This window comes from Salvelinus sp. IW2-2015, linkage group LG3 (genome assembly GCF_002910315.2).
Source record: "Salvelinus sp. IW2-2015 linkage group LG3, ASM291031v2, whole genome shotgun sequence".
Lineage (NCBI taxonomy): Eukaryota > Metazoa > Chordata > Actinopteri > Salmoniformes > Salmonidae > Salvelinus > Salvelinus sp. IW2-2015.
Window position 1 is genome coordinate 19,705,067 of NC_036840.1, and position 17,400 is coordinate 19,722,466.

Consider the following 17,400-nt stretch of genomic DNA (forward strand, 5'->3'; position numbering starts at 1 on the left):
TAGGGGTGGTATACAGGAGATCCTTGGCTATTGGCTAATCAGGGACACTTAACCTGTAAACTGATTGACAGTTTACCTTTTACCGCAGAACCAAATCCAGACCTGACCAGAAAGAAAACGGGGATGGACCTACCTGAATTTGTGCACTGATTTCTCATATATTAGTCTCAAATGATGGTGTGATGTTCACGTTGGGCCCAATTCTAGCAAACAAACTGAGGACACCATCCAACCTGGAACTGAGTGAGTAGTGGTTGGTCTGATGCTATTTTGAAAGCCAAGAAGAAAAATAAAGTACATTACAATTATTTATTTTATGGGAACTGAATGCTGAGTTAAGGCTCCCAGGCTTGCAAGGACAGACCAGATACAAATTCAYTTGGCACTAAGGTGTGAAGTGAAAGGTGTCGAGGCCTTTGCACCCAGCAAGTGGCAGGAGTCTTTGAAGCATCCTCTGAATCCCTCTCCTGCTGTTCAAAGACCACTGGCATTTTCTAAAAGAAATCTGCCTCCAGAAATAAAAGCTTCTCCCAAGTGGGTGTGACACCTACTCCCATTGCCTGCTGCACTGCTGCTTGCATTCCACCTGGTGATCTGTTCACCGTCTGCCCTGGCCTGTCTCCCCCCGCCACCACACTCACCCCTCTCCCGAGCTTCCGCTCGCCTCCAGTCGTTTTATATTAAATGTATTTCTTGTGCATTTTGCTATTTGCCTCATGACTCCTGCATACGTTGTAGTCAGCAAACTTTCTTTACCCAACCGTGGGACAGACTTTGTTCCCACACTCGGGACTTTGACTCTATTTTGTTTACACAGACTTTTGGCCTCCCATCCTATTCTAACCACCTCTCGCCGGCTTTGTATTCATGTTACCTGATGGAATTGCTGTACAATATGATCTTGTTGCCATCTGATGCACATGCAGATGTCATAAATCAGCACTGCAGAGCTCTCCGGTGTCCTATTGCGTGCCTTGATTGTATTACTGTTGATGATTTCTGGAAATGTGCATGTACACTCTGGCCCATCTACTGATGCTAGCCCCAATTCTAACTTGTGCTCTGATATCTGCTTCACTGATTTCTGCTCTTGTAGAAGCCTGGGTTTTCTGCACGTTAACACAAGAAGCTTATTACCTAAAATGGATCAATTGAAAGTGTGGGTTCACAGCTAATGATGTTTTGGTCATTACTGAGACGTGGTTAAGGAAGAATGTTTTGAATACTGATGTTAACCTTTCTGGTTATAACCTTTTTTGGCAAGACAGATCTTCCAAAGATGGGGGAGTGGCAATTTTTTACCAAGGATCACTTTCAGTGCTCGGTTGTATCCACCAAGTCTGTCCCCAAACAATTTGATTTGCTGGTTTTAAGCATTACATTTTCAAATAGCTCTTTGTTGACTGTTGCTGGGTGCTAGCGTCCTCCATCAGCACTGTACCCTACCTGCCCTAAGCTCTCTCCTGGCCCCTAACACTAAGTCTGAATTTGTCCTACTTGGTGACCTAAACTGGGACATGCTTAAACCATCTGACCAAATCCTAAAGCAATGGGACTCTCTAAATCTTTTTCAGATTATTACCAATCCCACAAGGTATGACTCCAAACATCCAGAAAAGGCTACTCTCCTTGATGCTATCCTCACAAATAATCCTGATAGGTATCAGTCTGGTGTTTTCTGTAATGACCTTTAGTTATCACTGTTTTACAGCCTGTGATCGTAATGGCTGCTCATTGAAACGACCTGTCCTGATTTGTCAGACGCTTGTTAAAAAAAAATGCTTTAATGAGCAAGTCTTCCTTCATGAACTGGCCTCTGGAAAATGGTATAGAATCAGCTTGATCACCACTGTCGCACACTTGGACTTAAAAAAAAATATTAAGCAGAAATATAGCTAAAATGAATCACTAACCTTGGATGATCTTCATCAGATGACACTCATAGGACATCATGTTACACAATACATGTATGTTTTGTTCGATAATGTGCATGTTTATATCCACAAATCTCGGTTTACATTGGCGCCATGTTCAGAAATGCCTCCAAAATATCCGGAGAAATTGCAGAGAGCCACGTCAAGTAACAGAAATACTCATCATAAACTTTGATGAAAGATACATGTTTTACATAGAATTAAAGATACACTCGTTCTTAATGCAACGGCTGTGTCAGATTTCAAAAAAACTTTACGYAAAAAGCACACCATGCAATAATCTGAGACGGAGCTCAGATATAACAACATTTCTCCACCATGTTGGAGTCAACAAATACGAAATTACATCATAAATATTCCCTTACCTTTGATCATCATCAGAATGCACTCCCAGGAATCCTAGTTCCACAATAAATCGTTGTTTTGTTTGATAATGTCCATTACTTATGTCTAAGTAGCTACTTTTGCTAGCATGTTTAGTGCACATGCCCAAATGCTCGCGCAGATGCAGGCGAACTCGGACAAACTTCAAAAAGTTATATAACAGGTCGAATAAACTGGTCAAACTAAGTAGAGAATCAATCTTCAGGATGTTGTTATCATAACTATCCAATAACGTTCCAAGTCCTTTTATGGAAAGCAAGACGATATCGTTTGGAACGCGCATGACCAGGAACTGGCATTCTGCCAGACCAATGACTGAAACACCTCCCATCCGGCCCCACATCACACTAGAGGCTTCATACCACGTTCTACAGACTGTTGACATCTAGTGGAAGGCGTAGGAAGTGCAAACAGATCCATATCTTACAGGGAATTGAATAGGCGATGAGTTGAACATTGACCAGTCTCAGAATTCTCACTTCCTGTTTGGATTCTTTCTCAGGAATTTTCCTGCCATATGAGTTCTGTTATACTCACAGACATCATTCAAACAGTTTTAGAAACTTCAGAGTGTTTTATATCAAATAGTAATAATAATATGCATATATTAGCATCTGGGACAGAGTAGGAGGCAGTTCACTATGGGCATGCAATTCATCCAAAAATGAAAATGCTGCCCCCTATCATAAAGAAMTTAAATCAATACACAGAATATTTAGTTTTAAAAAAATTACCTTAGCAGGCAATATTAACTTGGGAAAATGTGTCACTTCTCTTGCCGCCTGGCTCATTGTGAACTAATTTGCCAGAATTTTACATAATTATGACATAACATTGAAGGTTGTGCAATGTAACAGCAATATTTAGACTTAGGGTTGCCACCCGTTCGATAAAATACGTAACGGTTCCGTATTTTACTGAAAGAATAAACGTTTTGTTTTCTAAATGATAGTGTTCGGATTTGACCATATTAATGACCTAAGGTTTGTATTTCTGTATTTATTATAATTAAGTCTATGATTTGATAGAGCAGTCTGACTGAGCGGTGGTAGGCAGCAGCAGGCTCTTAAGCATTCATCCAAACAGCACTTCACTGCGTTTGCCAGCAGCTCTTAGCAATGGGGCTGGCAATGCATAATTCCTACAATAACTACAACCTAAAACTTCTTAACTGGGAATATTGAGGAACTGGGAATATTGAATCACCAGCTTTCATATGTTCTGAGCAAGGAACTTATACGTTAGCTTTTTTACATGGCACATATTGCACTTTTACTTCTCCAACACTTTTTGCAGTATTTAAACCGAATTGAACATGTTTCATTATTTATTTGAGACTAAATATATTTTATTTATGTATTATATTAAGTTAAAATAAGTGTTCATTGTTCATTCAGTATTGTTGTAACATTGTATATATTATTATTTTTTAATTTAATCGCTATCGGCTTTTTTTGTCCTCCCATAATAGGCCCATTTCTATTTTGCCCTGTTTATCAAAAGTGTTGGAAAAACTTGTCAGTAATCAACTGACTGGCTTTCTTGATTTCTAGTATTCTCTCGGGTATGCAATCTGGTTTCTGCACAGGTTATGGATGTGTCACTGCAACCTTAAATGATATCACCATTGCCCTTGATTCTAAGCAATATTATGCGGCTATTTTTATTGACTTGGCCAAAGCTTTTGATACAGTAGACCATTCCATTCTTGTGAGTATTGGTGTCTCCTGAGGGGTCTTTGGCCTGGTTTGCTAAATACCTCTCAAAGAGTGCAGTGTATAAAGTCAGAAAATCTGCTGTCTCAGCCACTGTCTGTCACCAAGGGAGTACCTCAAGGCTCAATCCTAGGCCCCACGTCTTCTCAATTTACATCAACAACAGCTAAGGCAGTAGAAAGCTCTCATCCATTTATATGCAGGTGATATTCTTATACTCAGCTGACCCCTCCCTGGATTTTGTGTTAAATGCTCTATAACAAAGCTTTCTTAGTGTCCAACAAGCTTTCTTTACCCTTGAACTTATTTGGAGGTGTTCAGAACAAGGTCATGTGGTTTGGTAAGAAGAATGCCCCTCTCCCCACCAGTGTGATTACTACCTCTGAGGGTTTGAGCTTGAAGTAGTCACCTCGTACAGGTACTTGGGAGTATGACTAGACGGTGCACTGTCCTTCTCTCAGCACATATCAAAGCTGCAGGCTAAAGTTAAATCTAGACTTGGTTTCCTCTATTCTAATCGCTCCTCTTTAACCCTAGCTGCCAAATTAACCCGGATTCAGATGACCATCCTACCCATGCTAGATTACGGGGACTTAATTTATAGATCGGCAGGTAATGGTGCTCTGGAGCGGCTAGATGTTATTTGCAACCAATGCACCTTATAGGATACATCACTGCACTCTATACTCCTCTGTAAACTGGTCATCTCTGTATACCTGTCGCAAGACCRACTTGTTGATGCTTATTTATAAAACCCTCTTAGGCCTCACGCCCCCCTATCTGAGATATCTACTGCAGCCTTCATCCTCCACGTACAACACCCGTTCTGCCGGTCACATTCTGTTAAAGGTCCCGAAAGCGCACATCCCTGGGTCGTTCGTCTTTTCAGTTCGCTGCAGCTAGCGACTGGAACGAGCTGCAACAAACACTCAAACGGGACAGTTTAATCTCAGCTTTATCTCTTTATTCAACGACTCAATCATGGACACTTTTACTGACAGTTGTGGCTGCTTCGTGTGATGTATTGTTGTCTCTACCTTCTTGCCCTTGGTGCTGTTGTCTGTGAGCAATAATGTTTGTACCATGTTGTGCTGCTGCCATGTGTTGTTGCTACCATGTTGTTGTCATGTTGTGTTGCTACCATGCTGTGTTGTGTTGCTGCCTTGCTATGTAGTAGTGTTGTCTCTCGTTGTGATGTGTGTTTTGTCCTATATATTGTATTTATTTTTAATCCCAGGCCCCCATTTTCCTTTTTGGTAGGCTATCATTGTAAATAAGAATTTGTTCTTAACTGGCTTTCCTAGTTAAAGGTTAAATAAAAAAAGATATACACAAATTCAAAGTTGAGGTAAGTAGACTTAACATGGATTTGGACTGGATGTAAGTATTTTTCTTAAAGGGATAGTTTGGGATTTTGGCAATGAAGCTCTTTATCTACTTCCCCAGAGATGAACTCGTGGATACCATTTTTATGTCTGCTTGCAACTTAAAAAAGGAAGTATGCTCTCTAGTGTTTACACTAACACTAGTTAGCAACTGCAATGACTGGAAGTCTATGGGAACAGCTAGCATGTAGACTTCATCATTACTCTAATCCTAGTTAGAACTGAGTTGTGAAATGACATCTTGTTTCCTTCATACTGTACGCAGCAACTTAAAAATGGTATCGACAAGTTCATCGGACTCGGCGGAAGTAGGCTGGAGCTTCATTGCCACATGGGGTCAGTTGAGGCTGTTGTACAGTAGTGTCCAGCAGTGGTTGGAGCCTGAGCATATTCTTATGGTCTAAGTAAACTGCCGTAAAAAGGTCCCTAAGACCCCTCTCCACATCTTCTCTATCGCTCTCTCATCCTCTATCTCTCTGTTTCCCCCATCTCTCCTTCCCTTCCTCTCTCTCTCGCTCTTTCTGTCCCCATCTCCTCCCACTCCTTTCTCCATCCCCCCCTAACAGACAGATAGAAAGCGTTAGCCAGCATTCCTGTCGCTCCAGCCCGACCACAGCTGAAGCCCTCTCTCAAAGCAACTGTATTGTGACCCAGCGGCCATTGTTCTAACAGGACAAAGCCCCTATCAAAGCCCTGCTCAGGGTCAACTGAGGCCAGCCTTAAAACACACACGCACGCACACAGGGGGGATATACGCACACGCTTTAGATACAGGGGATATGCACAGCCAGAGCCCAGCCTAATCCACTGCCAGAATGTGTGTGGGCCACGAAGGGACATGCTTCTTTACCAACTTTTTTGGTGAGGTTAACTGATGCTCTCTCTCTCTACAGAATGAAGCTGGATGGAGGGATCTGATCTGAGATAGAGGGGTGCACCACAGAAACTAACTAAATCCCTCCACTACCACCCTTTGACCTCGACCCCAAAGCTGGCCCTCCGCCACCACCCTTCAAACTCGACCCCAAGGCTGGCCCACAAGGTCACGCCCCCTTTGAACCACAACATCACGAAGACAGCAGAAGATGAAGACTGAAGGCGCTTGCGTTTTAGTATCTTTTTTTTTATATATATTTTTTCCCGATTTTGTTTCGTCAGTGGCTGGTTTTGAGGCTGCTCTCTCTCATCGTTAAATGACTTTAGATATAAAAACATTATTTCTGATCTACAGCGCAAAAAAGGGAGCTTCGCTCAAACATGGTATCGCTGTAAGTTAATAATAATAATAATAGCCAAATAATAATACAACTCTTAGACAGGGTTGAGACTGGTCAGTAGAGTTTACTCTTAAGTATTACTCTTATCTTAGAGTTTACTCATCTTCTCACTGAGAAACTGCTACATGTATTTAAAGCCACATAGTGCATTTGTTATTCTAACATGGTTTATTTAGTATTTTTCTATTAGCAGAAAATGGTACTGGACTCGACGATAGTCCCAATATTTTCCATAAAAGACGCAAGTATTTTATTTCCACTTAAGGGCCTTATTAGCACAGGTCTGGCTCACAGATGGATGGAGATATATACACATACACACTTTCGCTTGTCTGTGCTCTTTAGGCTACAGTCAAGGCCYTAACCAAGGTTTTTGTGAGGTCTGGATTGTTTTTGGGGGGGGAGGTTGAAGCTCATTTACTGCATTTCTATACAATAAAAAAAAAAAAAGCTATTTGTAGAACAGCAAAACTGACCTCTGCCATTATCACCGTGGCCGCTGTAGGTTCATTCATTCACCTCAGTCGATCTACAAACATATATTAGCTATACAATTGTAATGTCATATCCCTGAAAGGGGGGAAATGGGAGGAATGATTCAAACTGACACATAGCGACTGTTGAGTCCGTTTGTGTGATGAATTGCATAAAATCCCATTTTTACACGTCTCTCTTCTCAAATGACATGGCATTAACGTTTGTATCCCTAGGCATTACTAATCAAGCGCTGCACAAACGGACATCAAAGGAGCACACAGATCGTATTATCACATGCACATGAATTATTAGAATATTATGATTCTGTATTAATATCAGTGATGTAGTGGTAAAAAAAAAAAAGTGGGTAATGGGTAAACTATAAACTCCAGGGGTAAACGGCTACCAATATAAATGAAAACGTATGTCATTTTCAGTGTACTGTATTGTTTGCATTTCYATTCGAATGTAATGTCGGCCTATAGGGAAGATGGGTCATGTGGAGATGTTCATATTGAAACATATTTTAAGTTCCTAACCTGTTTTAAAAGATTAGTACAGATTTTCTCAGGGGGGCCCAGACCCAAGTTTGGGAACCACTCCTTCTCCTCTGCTTCCATTGCAGCCTGCCTCAACCTTAACACTGAGTTGCCACACCACTGTCTGTCTCAGTAGCCTACTCTCTGTAAAGCAAAGTTATTGTGAGATCTTAACCTATTTATTTGCTCCTGTTGAGGTAGGCTTCGTTTAACATGATCTTCTTACTTCATCCTTCTAGCTGGCCCTCGGCCTGTGCCACAAGCGGGCAAAGTTAGCCGTTTGAGAGAGTGGTGAATGTGCTGCTAAAAAGGAAAATCCGGGAGGCAAATCCAGGGGACGCAGGCGAACACAACGAACAAACCACGGTTCCTGGTTCCAACTCGTTCGCAAAGAAGCCGGCGTGATTTAAAGCAGTCAGATCAAGAATGTAAGCGTTCTGAGCTTTGATCAATGCTGAAAGTAATATTCAGATGTTGACCCATAATAGATTATTTTTATTAGAAAAAGAATTGAGGTCCGGACCGCTGTGTCCTCATGTAGTTACGGCCCTGGRTACAYTGACTGACCACACACACGATGCCCCCTGTTGCTGTGACTCCACTAATCCATCAGTAAGTGTGCTGGGTGACACACGGGGTTGGGGTGACGTTAGAGGTTCCAGTAACCTGACTCTACCCCCCCCCCCCCAAGGTGCAACATGCACACACACGGACACACGCCTCTGCCAGCCCCTAACTTCCCTGGTTACGCACGTTAGACCCCTCACATTGCCAAGCATGTAGGCTGGCCGTAGTGAGGGAGAGCGCAGGGGAGTGAGGGTCTATTCTCGGCCTAAACTGGGATCCACAAGAACCAGTTCAGAGAGGTTTTCAGGATTTGACGACGTTACTTTAGGGTTAGCGCTGGGAAGTGTAGCTACAACAAAGGGTTAKATGCAAGAGATGAGGTACAAGTAAGGTAAAATACGTTGTCTAATACGTTGCTTGGAATCCGTTAGGGGGGAAAAAACGTGTCAGTGCGCCACTTAACAGAGGAGTGATCATGTTACCATCCTAACTGAAAGAACGCTGTGGGTTGTCCTCTTAATTTTCTTTCATTTCAGTATTTTGACTCGTGTGCCATGCCTTTAAAAAAAAAAATATATATATATATATCCCTATCCCTAAAAAAAATGTACCCTCCTGTCTCCCTTCTGAAAGGCTGGAAGCAGTGAGTTCTGCTGGAGTACTGTTGTGTATTTTTCTGTGCAATTTCTGTCGGCCTTTTATATAGTTAACCCACTCTATGGGTGTCGGTGGGAGGAATGTGGGGGGGACAGAGGGAGAAGATGTTAGTCACACTATCGATCGCGTGACTGGAGTGTTAATTTTATTCGCTCACCTGATTATTCCCTCGCTCCCTTCCCCCTCTTTCCCTTCCCTCTTTTTCTAGATCTCTTAGTCATTTGATGATGACTGAACCAAAATGTCAGTGAAAAAGAAAAAAAGAGCTTGATGCTTGTTAGGAAAGGGGGTGGGGGGATTAGAAGGGCTCAAAAGTATCATGGTACGTCTTGTCGGTGTTAACTAAAGTATGAAGATGATGATGATGATATATTTGTTGGTGCAGAATAATGGACTGTGGAAAAGGTTGACCCCCCAGCAAAAAAAAAAAAAAAACTTTCAACAACCCGTCAGATCCCATTTGGTACAACCAATGTCTTATATGGTACAGTTGCGGTGCACAGAACCTACTGTTAATGTATGTTATGGAAAAGGAACTGTTACTATATCTACCCAAGGCTGAAACCATAGAACTAGAATCCTCATTCTAATTCTGTGGTTGGAACACATTTTTAAAGGCTGTACTGTGATTTTATTTATATTTGGTTACGCTGCAGCGCTGTTCGGCTTTGAGCTATTAGATTTGAATAATACGAACGCTTTATTTGGCAAGACTTTCTGTGATTTTAAGAAGTTTTACTTAATCAATTAAATAAAAAATTGTCTTGATTATCGATACTCACTCATATCAGCCTTGTTCAGTTCTGTACTATTTGGTGGATGATTCTACTTTGTTCTGTTGATGATATATTATAGGCCAATATGGTCGGGTCCCACACTCCTTACTAGCGATGTATTGGACATGCATTCTCAGTAGTGTGCGACTAGCTACTAGTGTGCATACTAAGTAGTATGCTAGTGTGGATGTTGGAACAGAGCCGTAGCGTTTTGAGTTAACAATAATAACAAACCCTTTTAGGAAATAATGGGGGGAAATCTAATAACTACATAATATATTACAGAGGAACTAAACGGTACTGCATAAATAAATGTGCAACAGTATTTTTTTTATTTTTAATCTACTTTATAGAAAGAGCAGAAGTTAAATCTCCATAGTCTTTTGGGTGTTGTGTTGATACTTTTGATGGAACTCTTAAAGACGGGGTTTAAAATCATTTTTAAGCTAAACGGAGACAGTGGGGTAAAGTTTTGAAGAGTTTGAGGATGTAGACATTTAGCAGTTTTGTATTAAAAAAAAGAAAAGGAAAAAAAATATCCTCTGCCTAATGTTTTGTAACTTACTATTTTATTTGCTGCTGTGTAGTATTACAAAATAACCATTTTGAATGCTGTTGATTGATGGCAACCATGACGATGTCATTTTCATTGCTACCTGTGTTTTCTTTCAGAATTTAATGGCATTGTCATTTAGCTTTATGGAACAGACAGTTCTTCATACGGTGGAGGTGTTAATCCTCATATGTGCATTATATTTCTCTGCAACGTATGTCCTTACGGGGAAAAAAAGGTGTTAAAATAAAAAGAGAAATTATTTAAATATGATAGTATTTTTTTCATGTTAATTGCGCCCCAAGGTGACTTTTTTTTCGTTCTCACTTCAGGAGGGATGGGGGTGAAGTCCTAGCGGAGGAATTTGGAGCATAGTGTTTATATTTATCCAACTTTTTTGCTTTCAATAGAGCTATTGCAATAAAAGTGTTCATGTACATCTACCACCTCAACTGTCCCTCATTATMTTTGTGTGTGTGTACGTATTAGTAAGCCTTGTCTGAGCCAGAATGCCATGTGGGGCTGGAGTTTACTGTTTCTGGAGCATGAGGCAGAGTTGATGTACAAGTACAGCAGTGAAGGTTGCTGAGGAGGATGGCTCATAATGGCTGGAATGGTATCAAACATGGTTTCCATGTGGTAGATACCATTCAATTGACTCCATTCCAGCCATTTACTAGGTGCCATCCTCCCCTCAGCACCCTCCACTGAAGTACAGTATACACACAGTCCCCTGTCCAGGGGGTATGTTGTGTACTACATGTCATAAGTTGACTCTTTGGCCAATGCACAGTGACTCTGCTTCAGAAGGTCTATACCCAGAATGCAACTGGTCAACAACAGCCACTGACTGACAGTTGGACCACCTCTCTAAAATAATATGTTGACCTTTTAACAGTTGCGGGCTCGAGTTGCCTTTTGGCTCAAACAACTTATACCAGTGTTTACCAACTGTTCCATTTAGTTCTCCCACTATGATCAAAAGCGGACCCTGACAGCAGTGGAATTCGAAACCCACGCCCCCAAAGAGATTGGAGCGCCTTAGACCACTTGGACACACTATCACCTAACCTGTCACAACTTTGTTTTGGCAATCCCATGAWATCCTATCAAGTCTATATCTCTTTACTGAACTTGTAACCTTTTGTGCACATTTGACACTAAATATCTATGTGCACATTTCACACTAAATATCTATGTGCCATTTCTGAAAAGACTGCATGTACAAAAATAGAGATTTATATGCCCAAACCTTCCCGCACAAAGCCCTAACCTGCAAGGAGATTAACCTAAAGAGTCCCTGCAGCCAGCTGGTTCTGGCGACACAATTGCACCTAACCAGATTAAGAGAAAACAAAAAGAGAACTACTTGACACATTGAGAAAAAAAAAAAAAAAAAAAAAAAACACAGAGCAAAATACTTGAAATAATTGATTGATTTACCACTAACGTGGGTCCAATTTAAATGAGAGCTGGGACATTGTTGGCATTGTTGGGTACTTCGCAAGTAGGAAACCATCACAGTCAGAAAAGGTGATCATGGAAATGAAATAGGAAATATAAGCTTATTTCTAACCATTTTAGAACGCAAACATGTTTATCTTCGCTCTTCTCACTAGCGGCAAATGATTGCATCTTATATTTACTTTTTTTATTTTCATAAGTGTGTCATATCCCCCCCATTTGCACAAAATACCCAGCATGGTCTCATACAAATCTTAAATTCTTGTTAATCTAACAGCACTGTCCATTTTACAGTAGCTATTACAGTGAAAGAATTCCATGCTATTTGAGGAGAGTGCATAATTTATAACATGAAAGTTATTAATAAACATATTAGGCACATTTGGGCAGTCTTGATACATGTTTAACAGAAATGCAATGGTTCTTGGGAACAGTCTAAAACTTTGCACATACACTGCTGCCGTCTAGTGGACAAAATCTAAATTGCACCTGGGCTGGAATAATACATTATGGCCTTTCTCTTGCATTTCAAAGATGATAGTACAAAAAAAATACAAAAGAACGGTTGTTTTTTTCTTTGTATTATCTTTTACAAGATCTATTGTGTTATATTCTACTACATTCCTTTCACATTTCCATGAACTTAAGTGTTTCCTTTCAACTGGTACCAAGAATATGCATATCCTTGCTTCAGGGCCTGAGCTACAGGCAGTTAGATTTGGGTATGTCATTTTAGYTAAAAATTTGAAAAAAAGGGGCGTATCCTTAAGAGGTTGGCAACAACAAAAGGAGGGTGGGTGGGTGTATAATGTGAACGTCTAGCAACCAAAAGGTTGAGTGTTCGAATCTCATCATGGACAACTTCAGCATTTTAGCAAATACTTTTTAGCTACTTTGCAACTACTTAGCATGTTAGGTTAAGGTTACCTAACTCATAACCTTAATCCCTAACTGCTAGCCTAGCTAACATTATTCGTAACGGAATTCGTAACGTATATGTACTGCAAATTCATAACATATTGTACCAATTGCAATTCGGAACATATACGGATTGCTATTTGTAACATATAAGAAATGGATGATGACATCCACAAATTAATACCATACGAAATGTAACATAACATACTAAATGGAGTGTACAGATTAATAGGAAATGCTCTGAGACCAGGTTGAAATACTAGGCTATTTGCCTGCTTGCAATGCAATACTTCAACCACTAGAAACTGCGTATGCATGGTCTAAAGTTAGCGGGAAGTTAAGCACATTCTCACGTCACGTTCAGTTTTTAAATAAGCCGCACCCATGTTTTGGGGTATATTTTGTACATATGCAACGTTTATAAATGAGGCCACAGCGCCTGTGTCCACAAAGCAGCTGAGTAGGAATGTGAATCTACGATCTGTCTATACAATCTTATTCCTAATGATCTCAAATTCAAAACTGATGCTCGACAGCTAAACACATTCTAATTGATACTAACACGGTTTTCAGACGGAGCACAGTAGTAGTGGGATACTGTCTGTCTCTGTTTCTCTCTCTCTCTCTGTCTGTGAATAATTCCCTTTAATTTATATCACTTGTTCTCAAACTAACCCAGTGTTAGTCCCAAATTCCACCTCAGGGACAGAGAGCCTCCTGACTGTCAAAACAAGGTAAAGTCCACATGACGTACAGTTATGCATGGAACTATGTTTCCCTGGAGAAGGGAACGAGGTATAACATACTATGGGGTCTCAACGTCCAATCCTATTCGTGTGAAGCAAACTGAAATCATGCCCAACGGAGGCCGAGCCCACCCTCGGCAGCCCCGTCTTCATAGCTATAATACCAGGGCTCCTCTATTTCCTCAATTCAGTACCGCTCTTCAGCGAACCCAAGCGCCCTGGCGGTGCTTAGCCAAAATATGTCATACCTCGTTCCCTCCTTCAGGGAACAGTCGTTTTATTCATAACTGCACGTACCCTTTCAGTCGGTCACTCGGTATAACATACTATGGGGACATACAATCGCGCCCCACGTCGGCTCAGAGGGTACCAAACTAGGAGGACCGCGGCAGCTCAAGCACACACAGGTTCCGTTGTGTTGTGTTCATCATTGATTGGCTAGTATAGCATCCATGATTGGACAGTTTTTTGTTTATGTTTTTTCATTGGAAATGACTAGGTGATTTGGTGCTTCTATTTCCGTTGTATTTTGAGATGCTACTTGTTGAGATAAACGTCCGCTTCAACTAAGAACAAGTGGGGTTTTTTGTTTGTTTTTTAACATAACATTTGGCAAACGAGGATTGCTGAAAGTATTTCTGCATTATCCCTACCTCCATCGGAGCAGTTCTTGCCTCATGCGGGCAAACCAACAATCCCATGGGACAGATGGAAGTTGTCGTTTGACACGTCTACCAGACAGGATGTGGTTAGCCCTGGGAGAAAAAGGGCCATTCTTCACTGTCTTAGCGCCGAGAGCCTGCACATCTTCCAAACGCTCGGGGAAGCACACACATGATGCAGCTGTTGAACTTTTGGATGGACATTTCACAAAGAAACATTTTCGGCATCGCTCACGGCAAGTGGGTGAGTCAGTGACCGAGTACGTCAGCAATCGTAAAGGGCTAGCGCAGTCAGTTTGGTTATCTTCGAGATTAAATGATCAGGGACCAGTTCATTGAAAGAACCTCAAGCTCATTCGTGCAGGAAAGGCTTCTTCTCTTTAACCTCAACAGCCCAACTCTGGTCACTTGTGACGCATCAGCCACTGCAGTGGGAGCCGTCCACTCTCAGCTTCAGGATGGTGTTGCGAAGTCAGTGGCTTTCACATCTGGCGCATTGAGGCCCACCAAACAGAAGTACTCCGTTGGAGAGAGGGAGGCACTAGCATGCGTCTGGACCTGTGACCTGTGGTACATTTACCTCTACGGACATTCTTTCACACTGCGCACCGACCACCAGCCCTCATAGCCTTGACGTCTACCTCCAGGTCGGGTCACAAGCCCCTCCGCATGTACCGCTGGTGAGACCGCCTCATGGAGTATAACTTTAAGCTGCAGTTTACGCCGGGCAGGGACAATGTGGTCGCAGATCTCCTTTCGCGCTCAGTTCCCCCAGACTCCACCAGGCTGACTCCGCGGAGGACCTCATCCAGCTCCTACACTCACCTCCTACAAGACAGTGTCGCTCAAGGAGCCGACCAAGAATCAGTCAACGACCCCATCTTCACGACCTTGTGGGAATAGGTAGCCAATGACTGTTCGGCACAGCTCCCGTACTATTGTTTGTATAGATGAACATTGTACCTTCAGACGTTTGGAAATTGCTCCCAATGATGAACCAAACTTGTGGAGGTCTACAATTTATTTTCTGAAGTCTTGGTGGATTTCTTTAGATTTTCCCATGATGTCAAGCAAAGAGGCACTGAGTTTGAAGGTAGGACTTGAGCATCCACAGGTACACCTCCAATTGACTCAAAAATGTAAATTAACCTATCAGAAGCTTCTAAAGCCATGACATAATTTTCTGGAATTTTCAGAGCTGTTTAAAGGCACAGTCAACTTAGTGTATGTAATCTTCTGACCCACTGGAATTGTAATACAGTGAATTATAAGTGAAATAATCTGTCTGTAAACAATTGTTGGAAAAATTACTTGTGTCATGCACAAAGCAGATGTCCTAACCAACTTGCCAAAACTATAATTTGTTAACAAGAAATTTGTGGAGTATTTGAAAAACGAAAGATAACTTTATCCCATTACTCAACAATATGAAAGCAGATCTAATTAAATGGAACAATATTCCCATTAATCTTACAGGTAGAATAAACCTCTTCAGAATGGCATGGCTCCGAAAGTTTGAATATTTATTCTCTGTAATATTAATTACCCCACCGAAGAGTATACTTGGTCATAACGGACTCTATATTCGCAAATAAAACTCCTAGAGTAAAAAATTACGTTTTACATCTCGTCACCGAGTGTGTTTACTTGCGACATATAGTTAAATGCATTAAAGAGGAACAATGGGTATATATTGAAGATGAGGATACTCATCCCGAGAATTGTTTAACTCGTCTAGTTTCTAAGGATAAATCTAAGAACATTAACAACTTCATAGTTAAGAACACTATAACAATATAGAAGAAAATGAAACGTACTCTACAGTAACCAATATCACTCACGAAAAGCACAACCCTATGGAACAATCCTTGGATAGCCTTTGAGAATTCAATGATACATTTGTCTATGTGGAATACAAAGGCATAGAAACCGTAAATGACTTGGTAATAGGAAATACATATATTTCACAGAATTAAGAAGGAATTTTGGACTGACCAATGTAGATATTTAAAATCTAAGCAACTTAAAAGTTTTATATCAAGAAATTCCTATTTCAAATCTTGTGGACATCAGAGTAATCTTGAGGGAACCCTATTTGAGTCAGAAAATAATATTAATATAATAGGTAAGATATAAAACCTTGCAGAGAGCCTATTCAACTAACAATCGCTACTGGAAACAATACATAAAAATAACTGATGTTGGCACAAGGTGGAGGGAATGTTGGAACATAACTAATGAAATTACAGTTAACTGAAATGTATGCTTACTCCAGTTTAAACTAATGTATGGAATTGATTACGCAGACAAAACTCACAAATTATACAGCACAACGGCAGAGTCCTGTCTTGAATGTAAAACTTACAATGACTCAATAATCCATGCCTTCTGGGAATGCTATAATGTCCAAAAGTTATGTGCACAGTTAGAAAGTTGGCTGTCAGAAGTATTACAATATCAACGTACTTTTAATTCATCTGTCTGTGTAACGATTCTTGTTGGTGGAAMGAGAGGAGGACCAAGGTGCAGCGTGGTACGTGTTCATTTTAATAAACAAAATAAACTGAACACTGAAATGACAAAAAAATAATAAAGAGCGAGAACGAAAACGAAACAGTTCTGCAAGCAATACGCACAAACAGAAAACAATCACCCACAACACACAATGGAAAACAGGCTACCTAAGTATAGCTCCCAATCAGAGACAACGATAGACAGCTGCCTCTGATTGGGAACCACACCAGGTCAAACACAGAAATAGACAACCTAGACATACAACATAGAATGCCCACCCACATCACACCCTGACCAAACAAAACATAGAAACATACAAAGCAATCTATGGTCAGGGCGTGACAGTCTGCATATTTCAAAACATAGCATATGAGGGTGAAGTGAAATACTCAATGGGTTGGATGTTATTTTTCTCGTCAATCATCTTGAAAAAAGATATACAGTACTTCAAAACTGGAAATCACAAAGGAAAGATCAAATGCTTAATTATCTAAATGTTGAAAGTGTGCATGGGTGATGGAGAGAAACAAAATGGTGCAGTTTGAGGCCATGGAGTGGAGAGTGATACAGGCACTGGAGATGAGGGTGTGAGCAGGTGGGTATAGGCAGTGGTGATGTGGGTGTTTGTGTGTGTCTGTATGCTGTCGTTTGTATGTGTATTTATTGTATTTAAAAAAAAACATGAATAAAAAATGCGGATATCCTTGGTCCTATCCATATACTGTACATGCGTAAAGCTAGCACCAGACCCAGGCCATGCGATCTCTATTGTTCACTGGAAGCGAACGGAGGAGGTGAGACAGGGGAAATGCTCGAAAGTCAGGGACCTGTA

General features: G+C 40.9%; 1 protein-coding gene across 2 annotated transcripts in view; it reads left to right on the forward strand.

Annotated features, from left to right (window-relative positions):
- The window catches only part of LOC111952012 (insulin receptor substrate 2-B), a 36,490-nt gene extending 25,783 nt beyond the window's left edge, over positions 1–10,707 (forward strand). Inside the window, exons 2-3 of one of the 2 annotated variants that reach the window (XR_002875671.3) lie at positions 6,312–8,139; positions 9,144–10,707. Coding sequence is in view for 1 of the 2 variants with exons in the window: in XM_023970420.3 (XP_023826188.1) it covers positions 6,312–6,316 (5 nt within the window). In the remaining variant the exon portion in view is untranslated. Of the gene's footprint in view, positions 1–6,311 lie in introns of both variants that reach the window. The other variant, XM_023970420.3, reaches the window with a different exon arrangement.
- Positions 10,708–17,400: the final 6,693 nt, after the last annotated feature.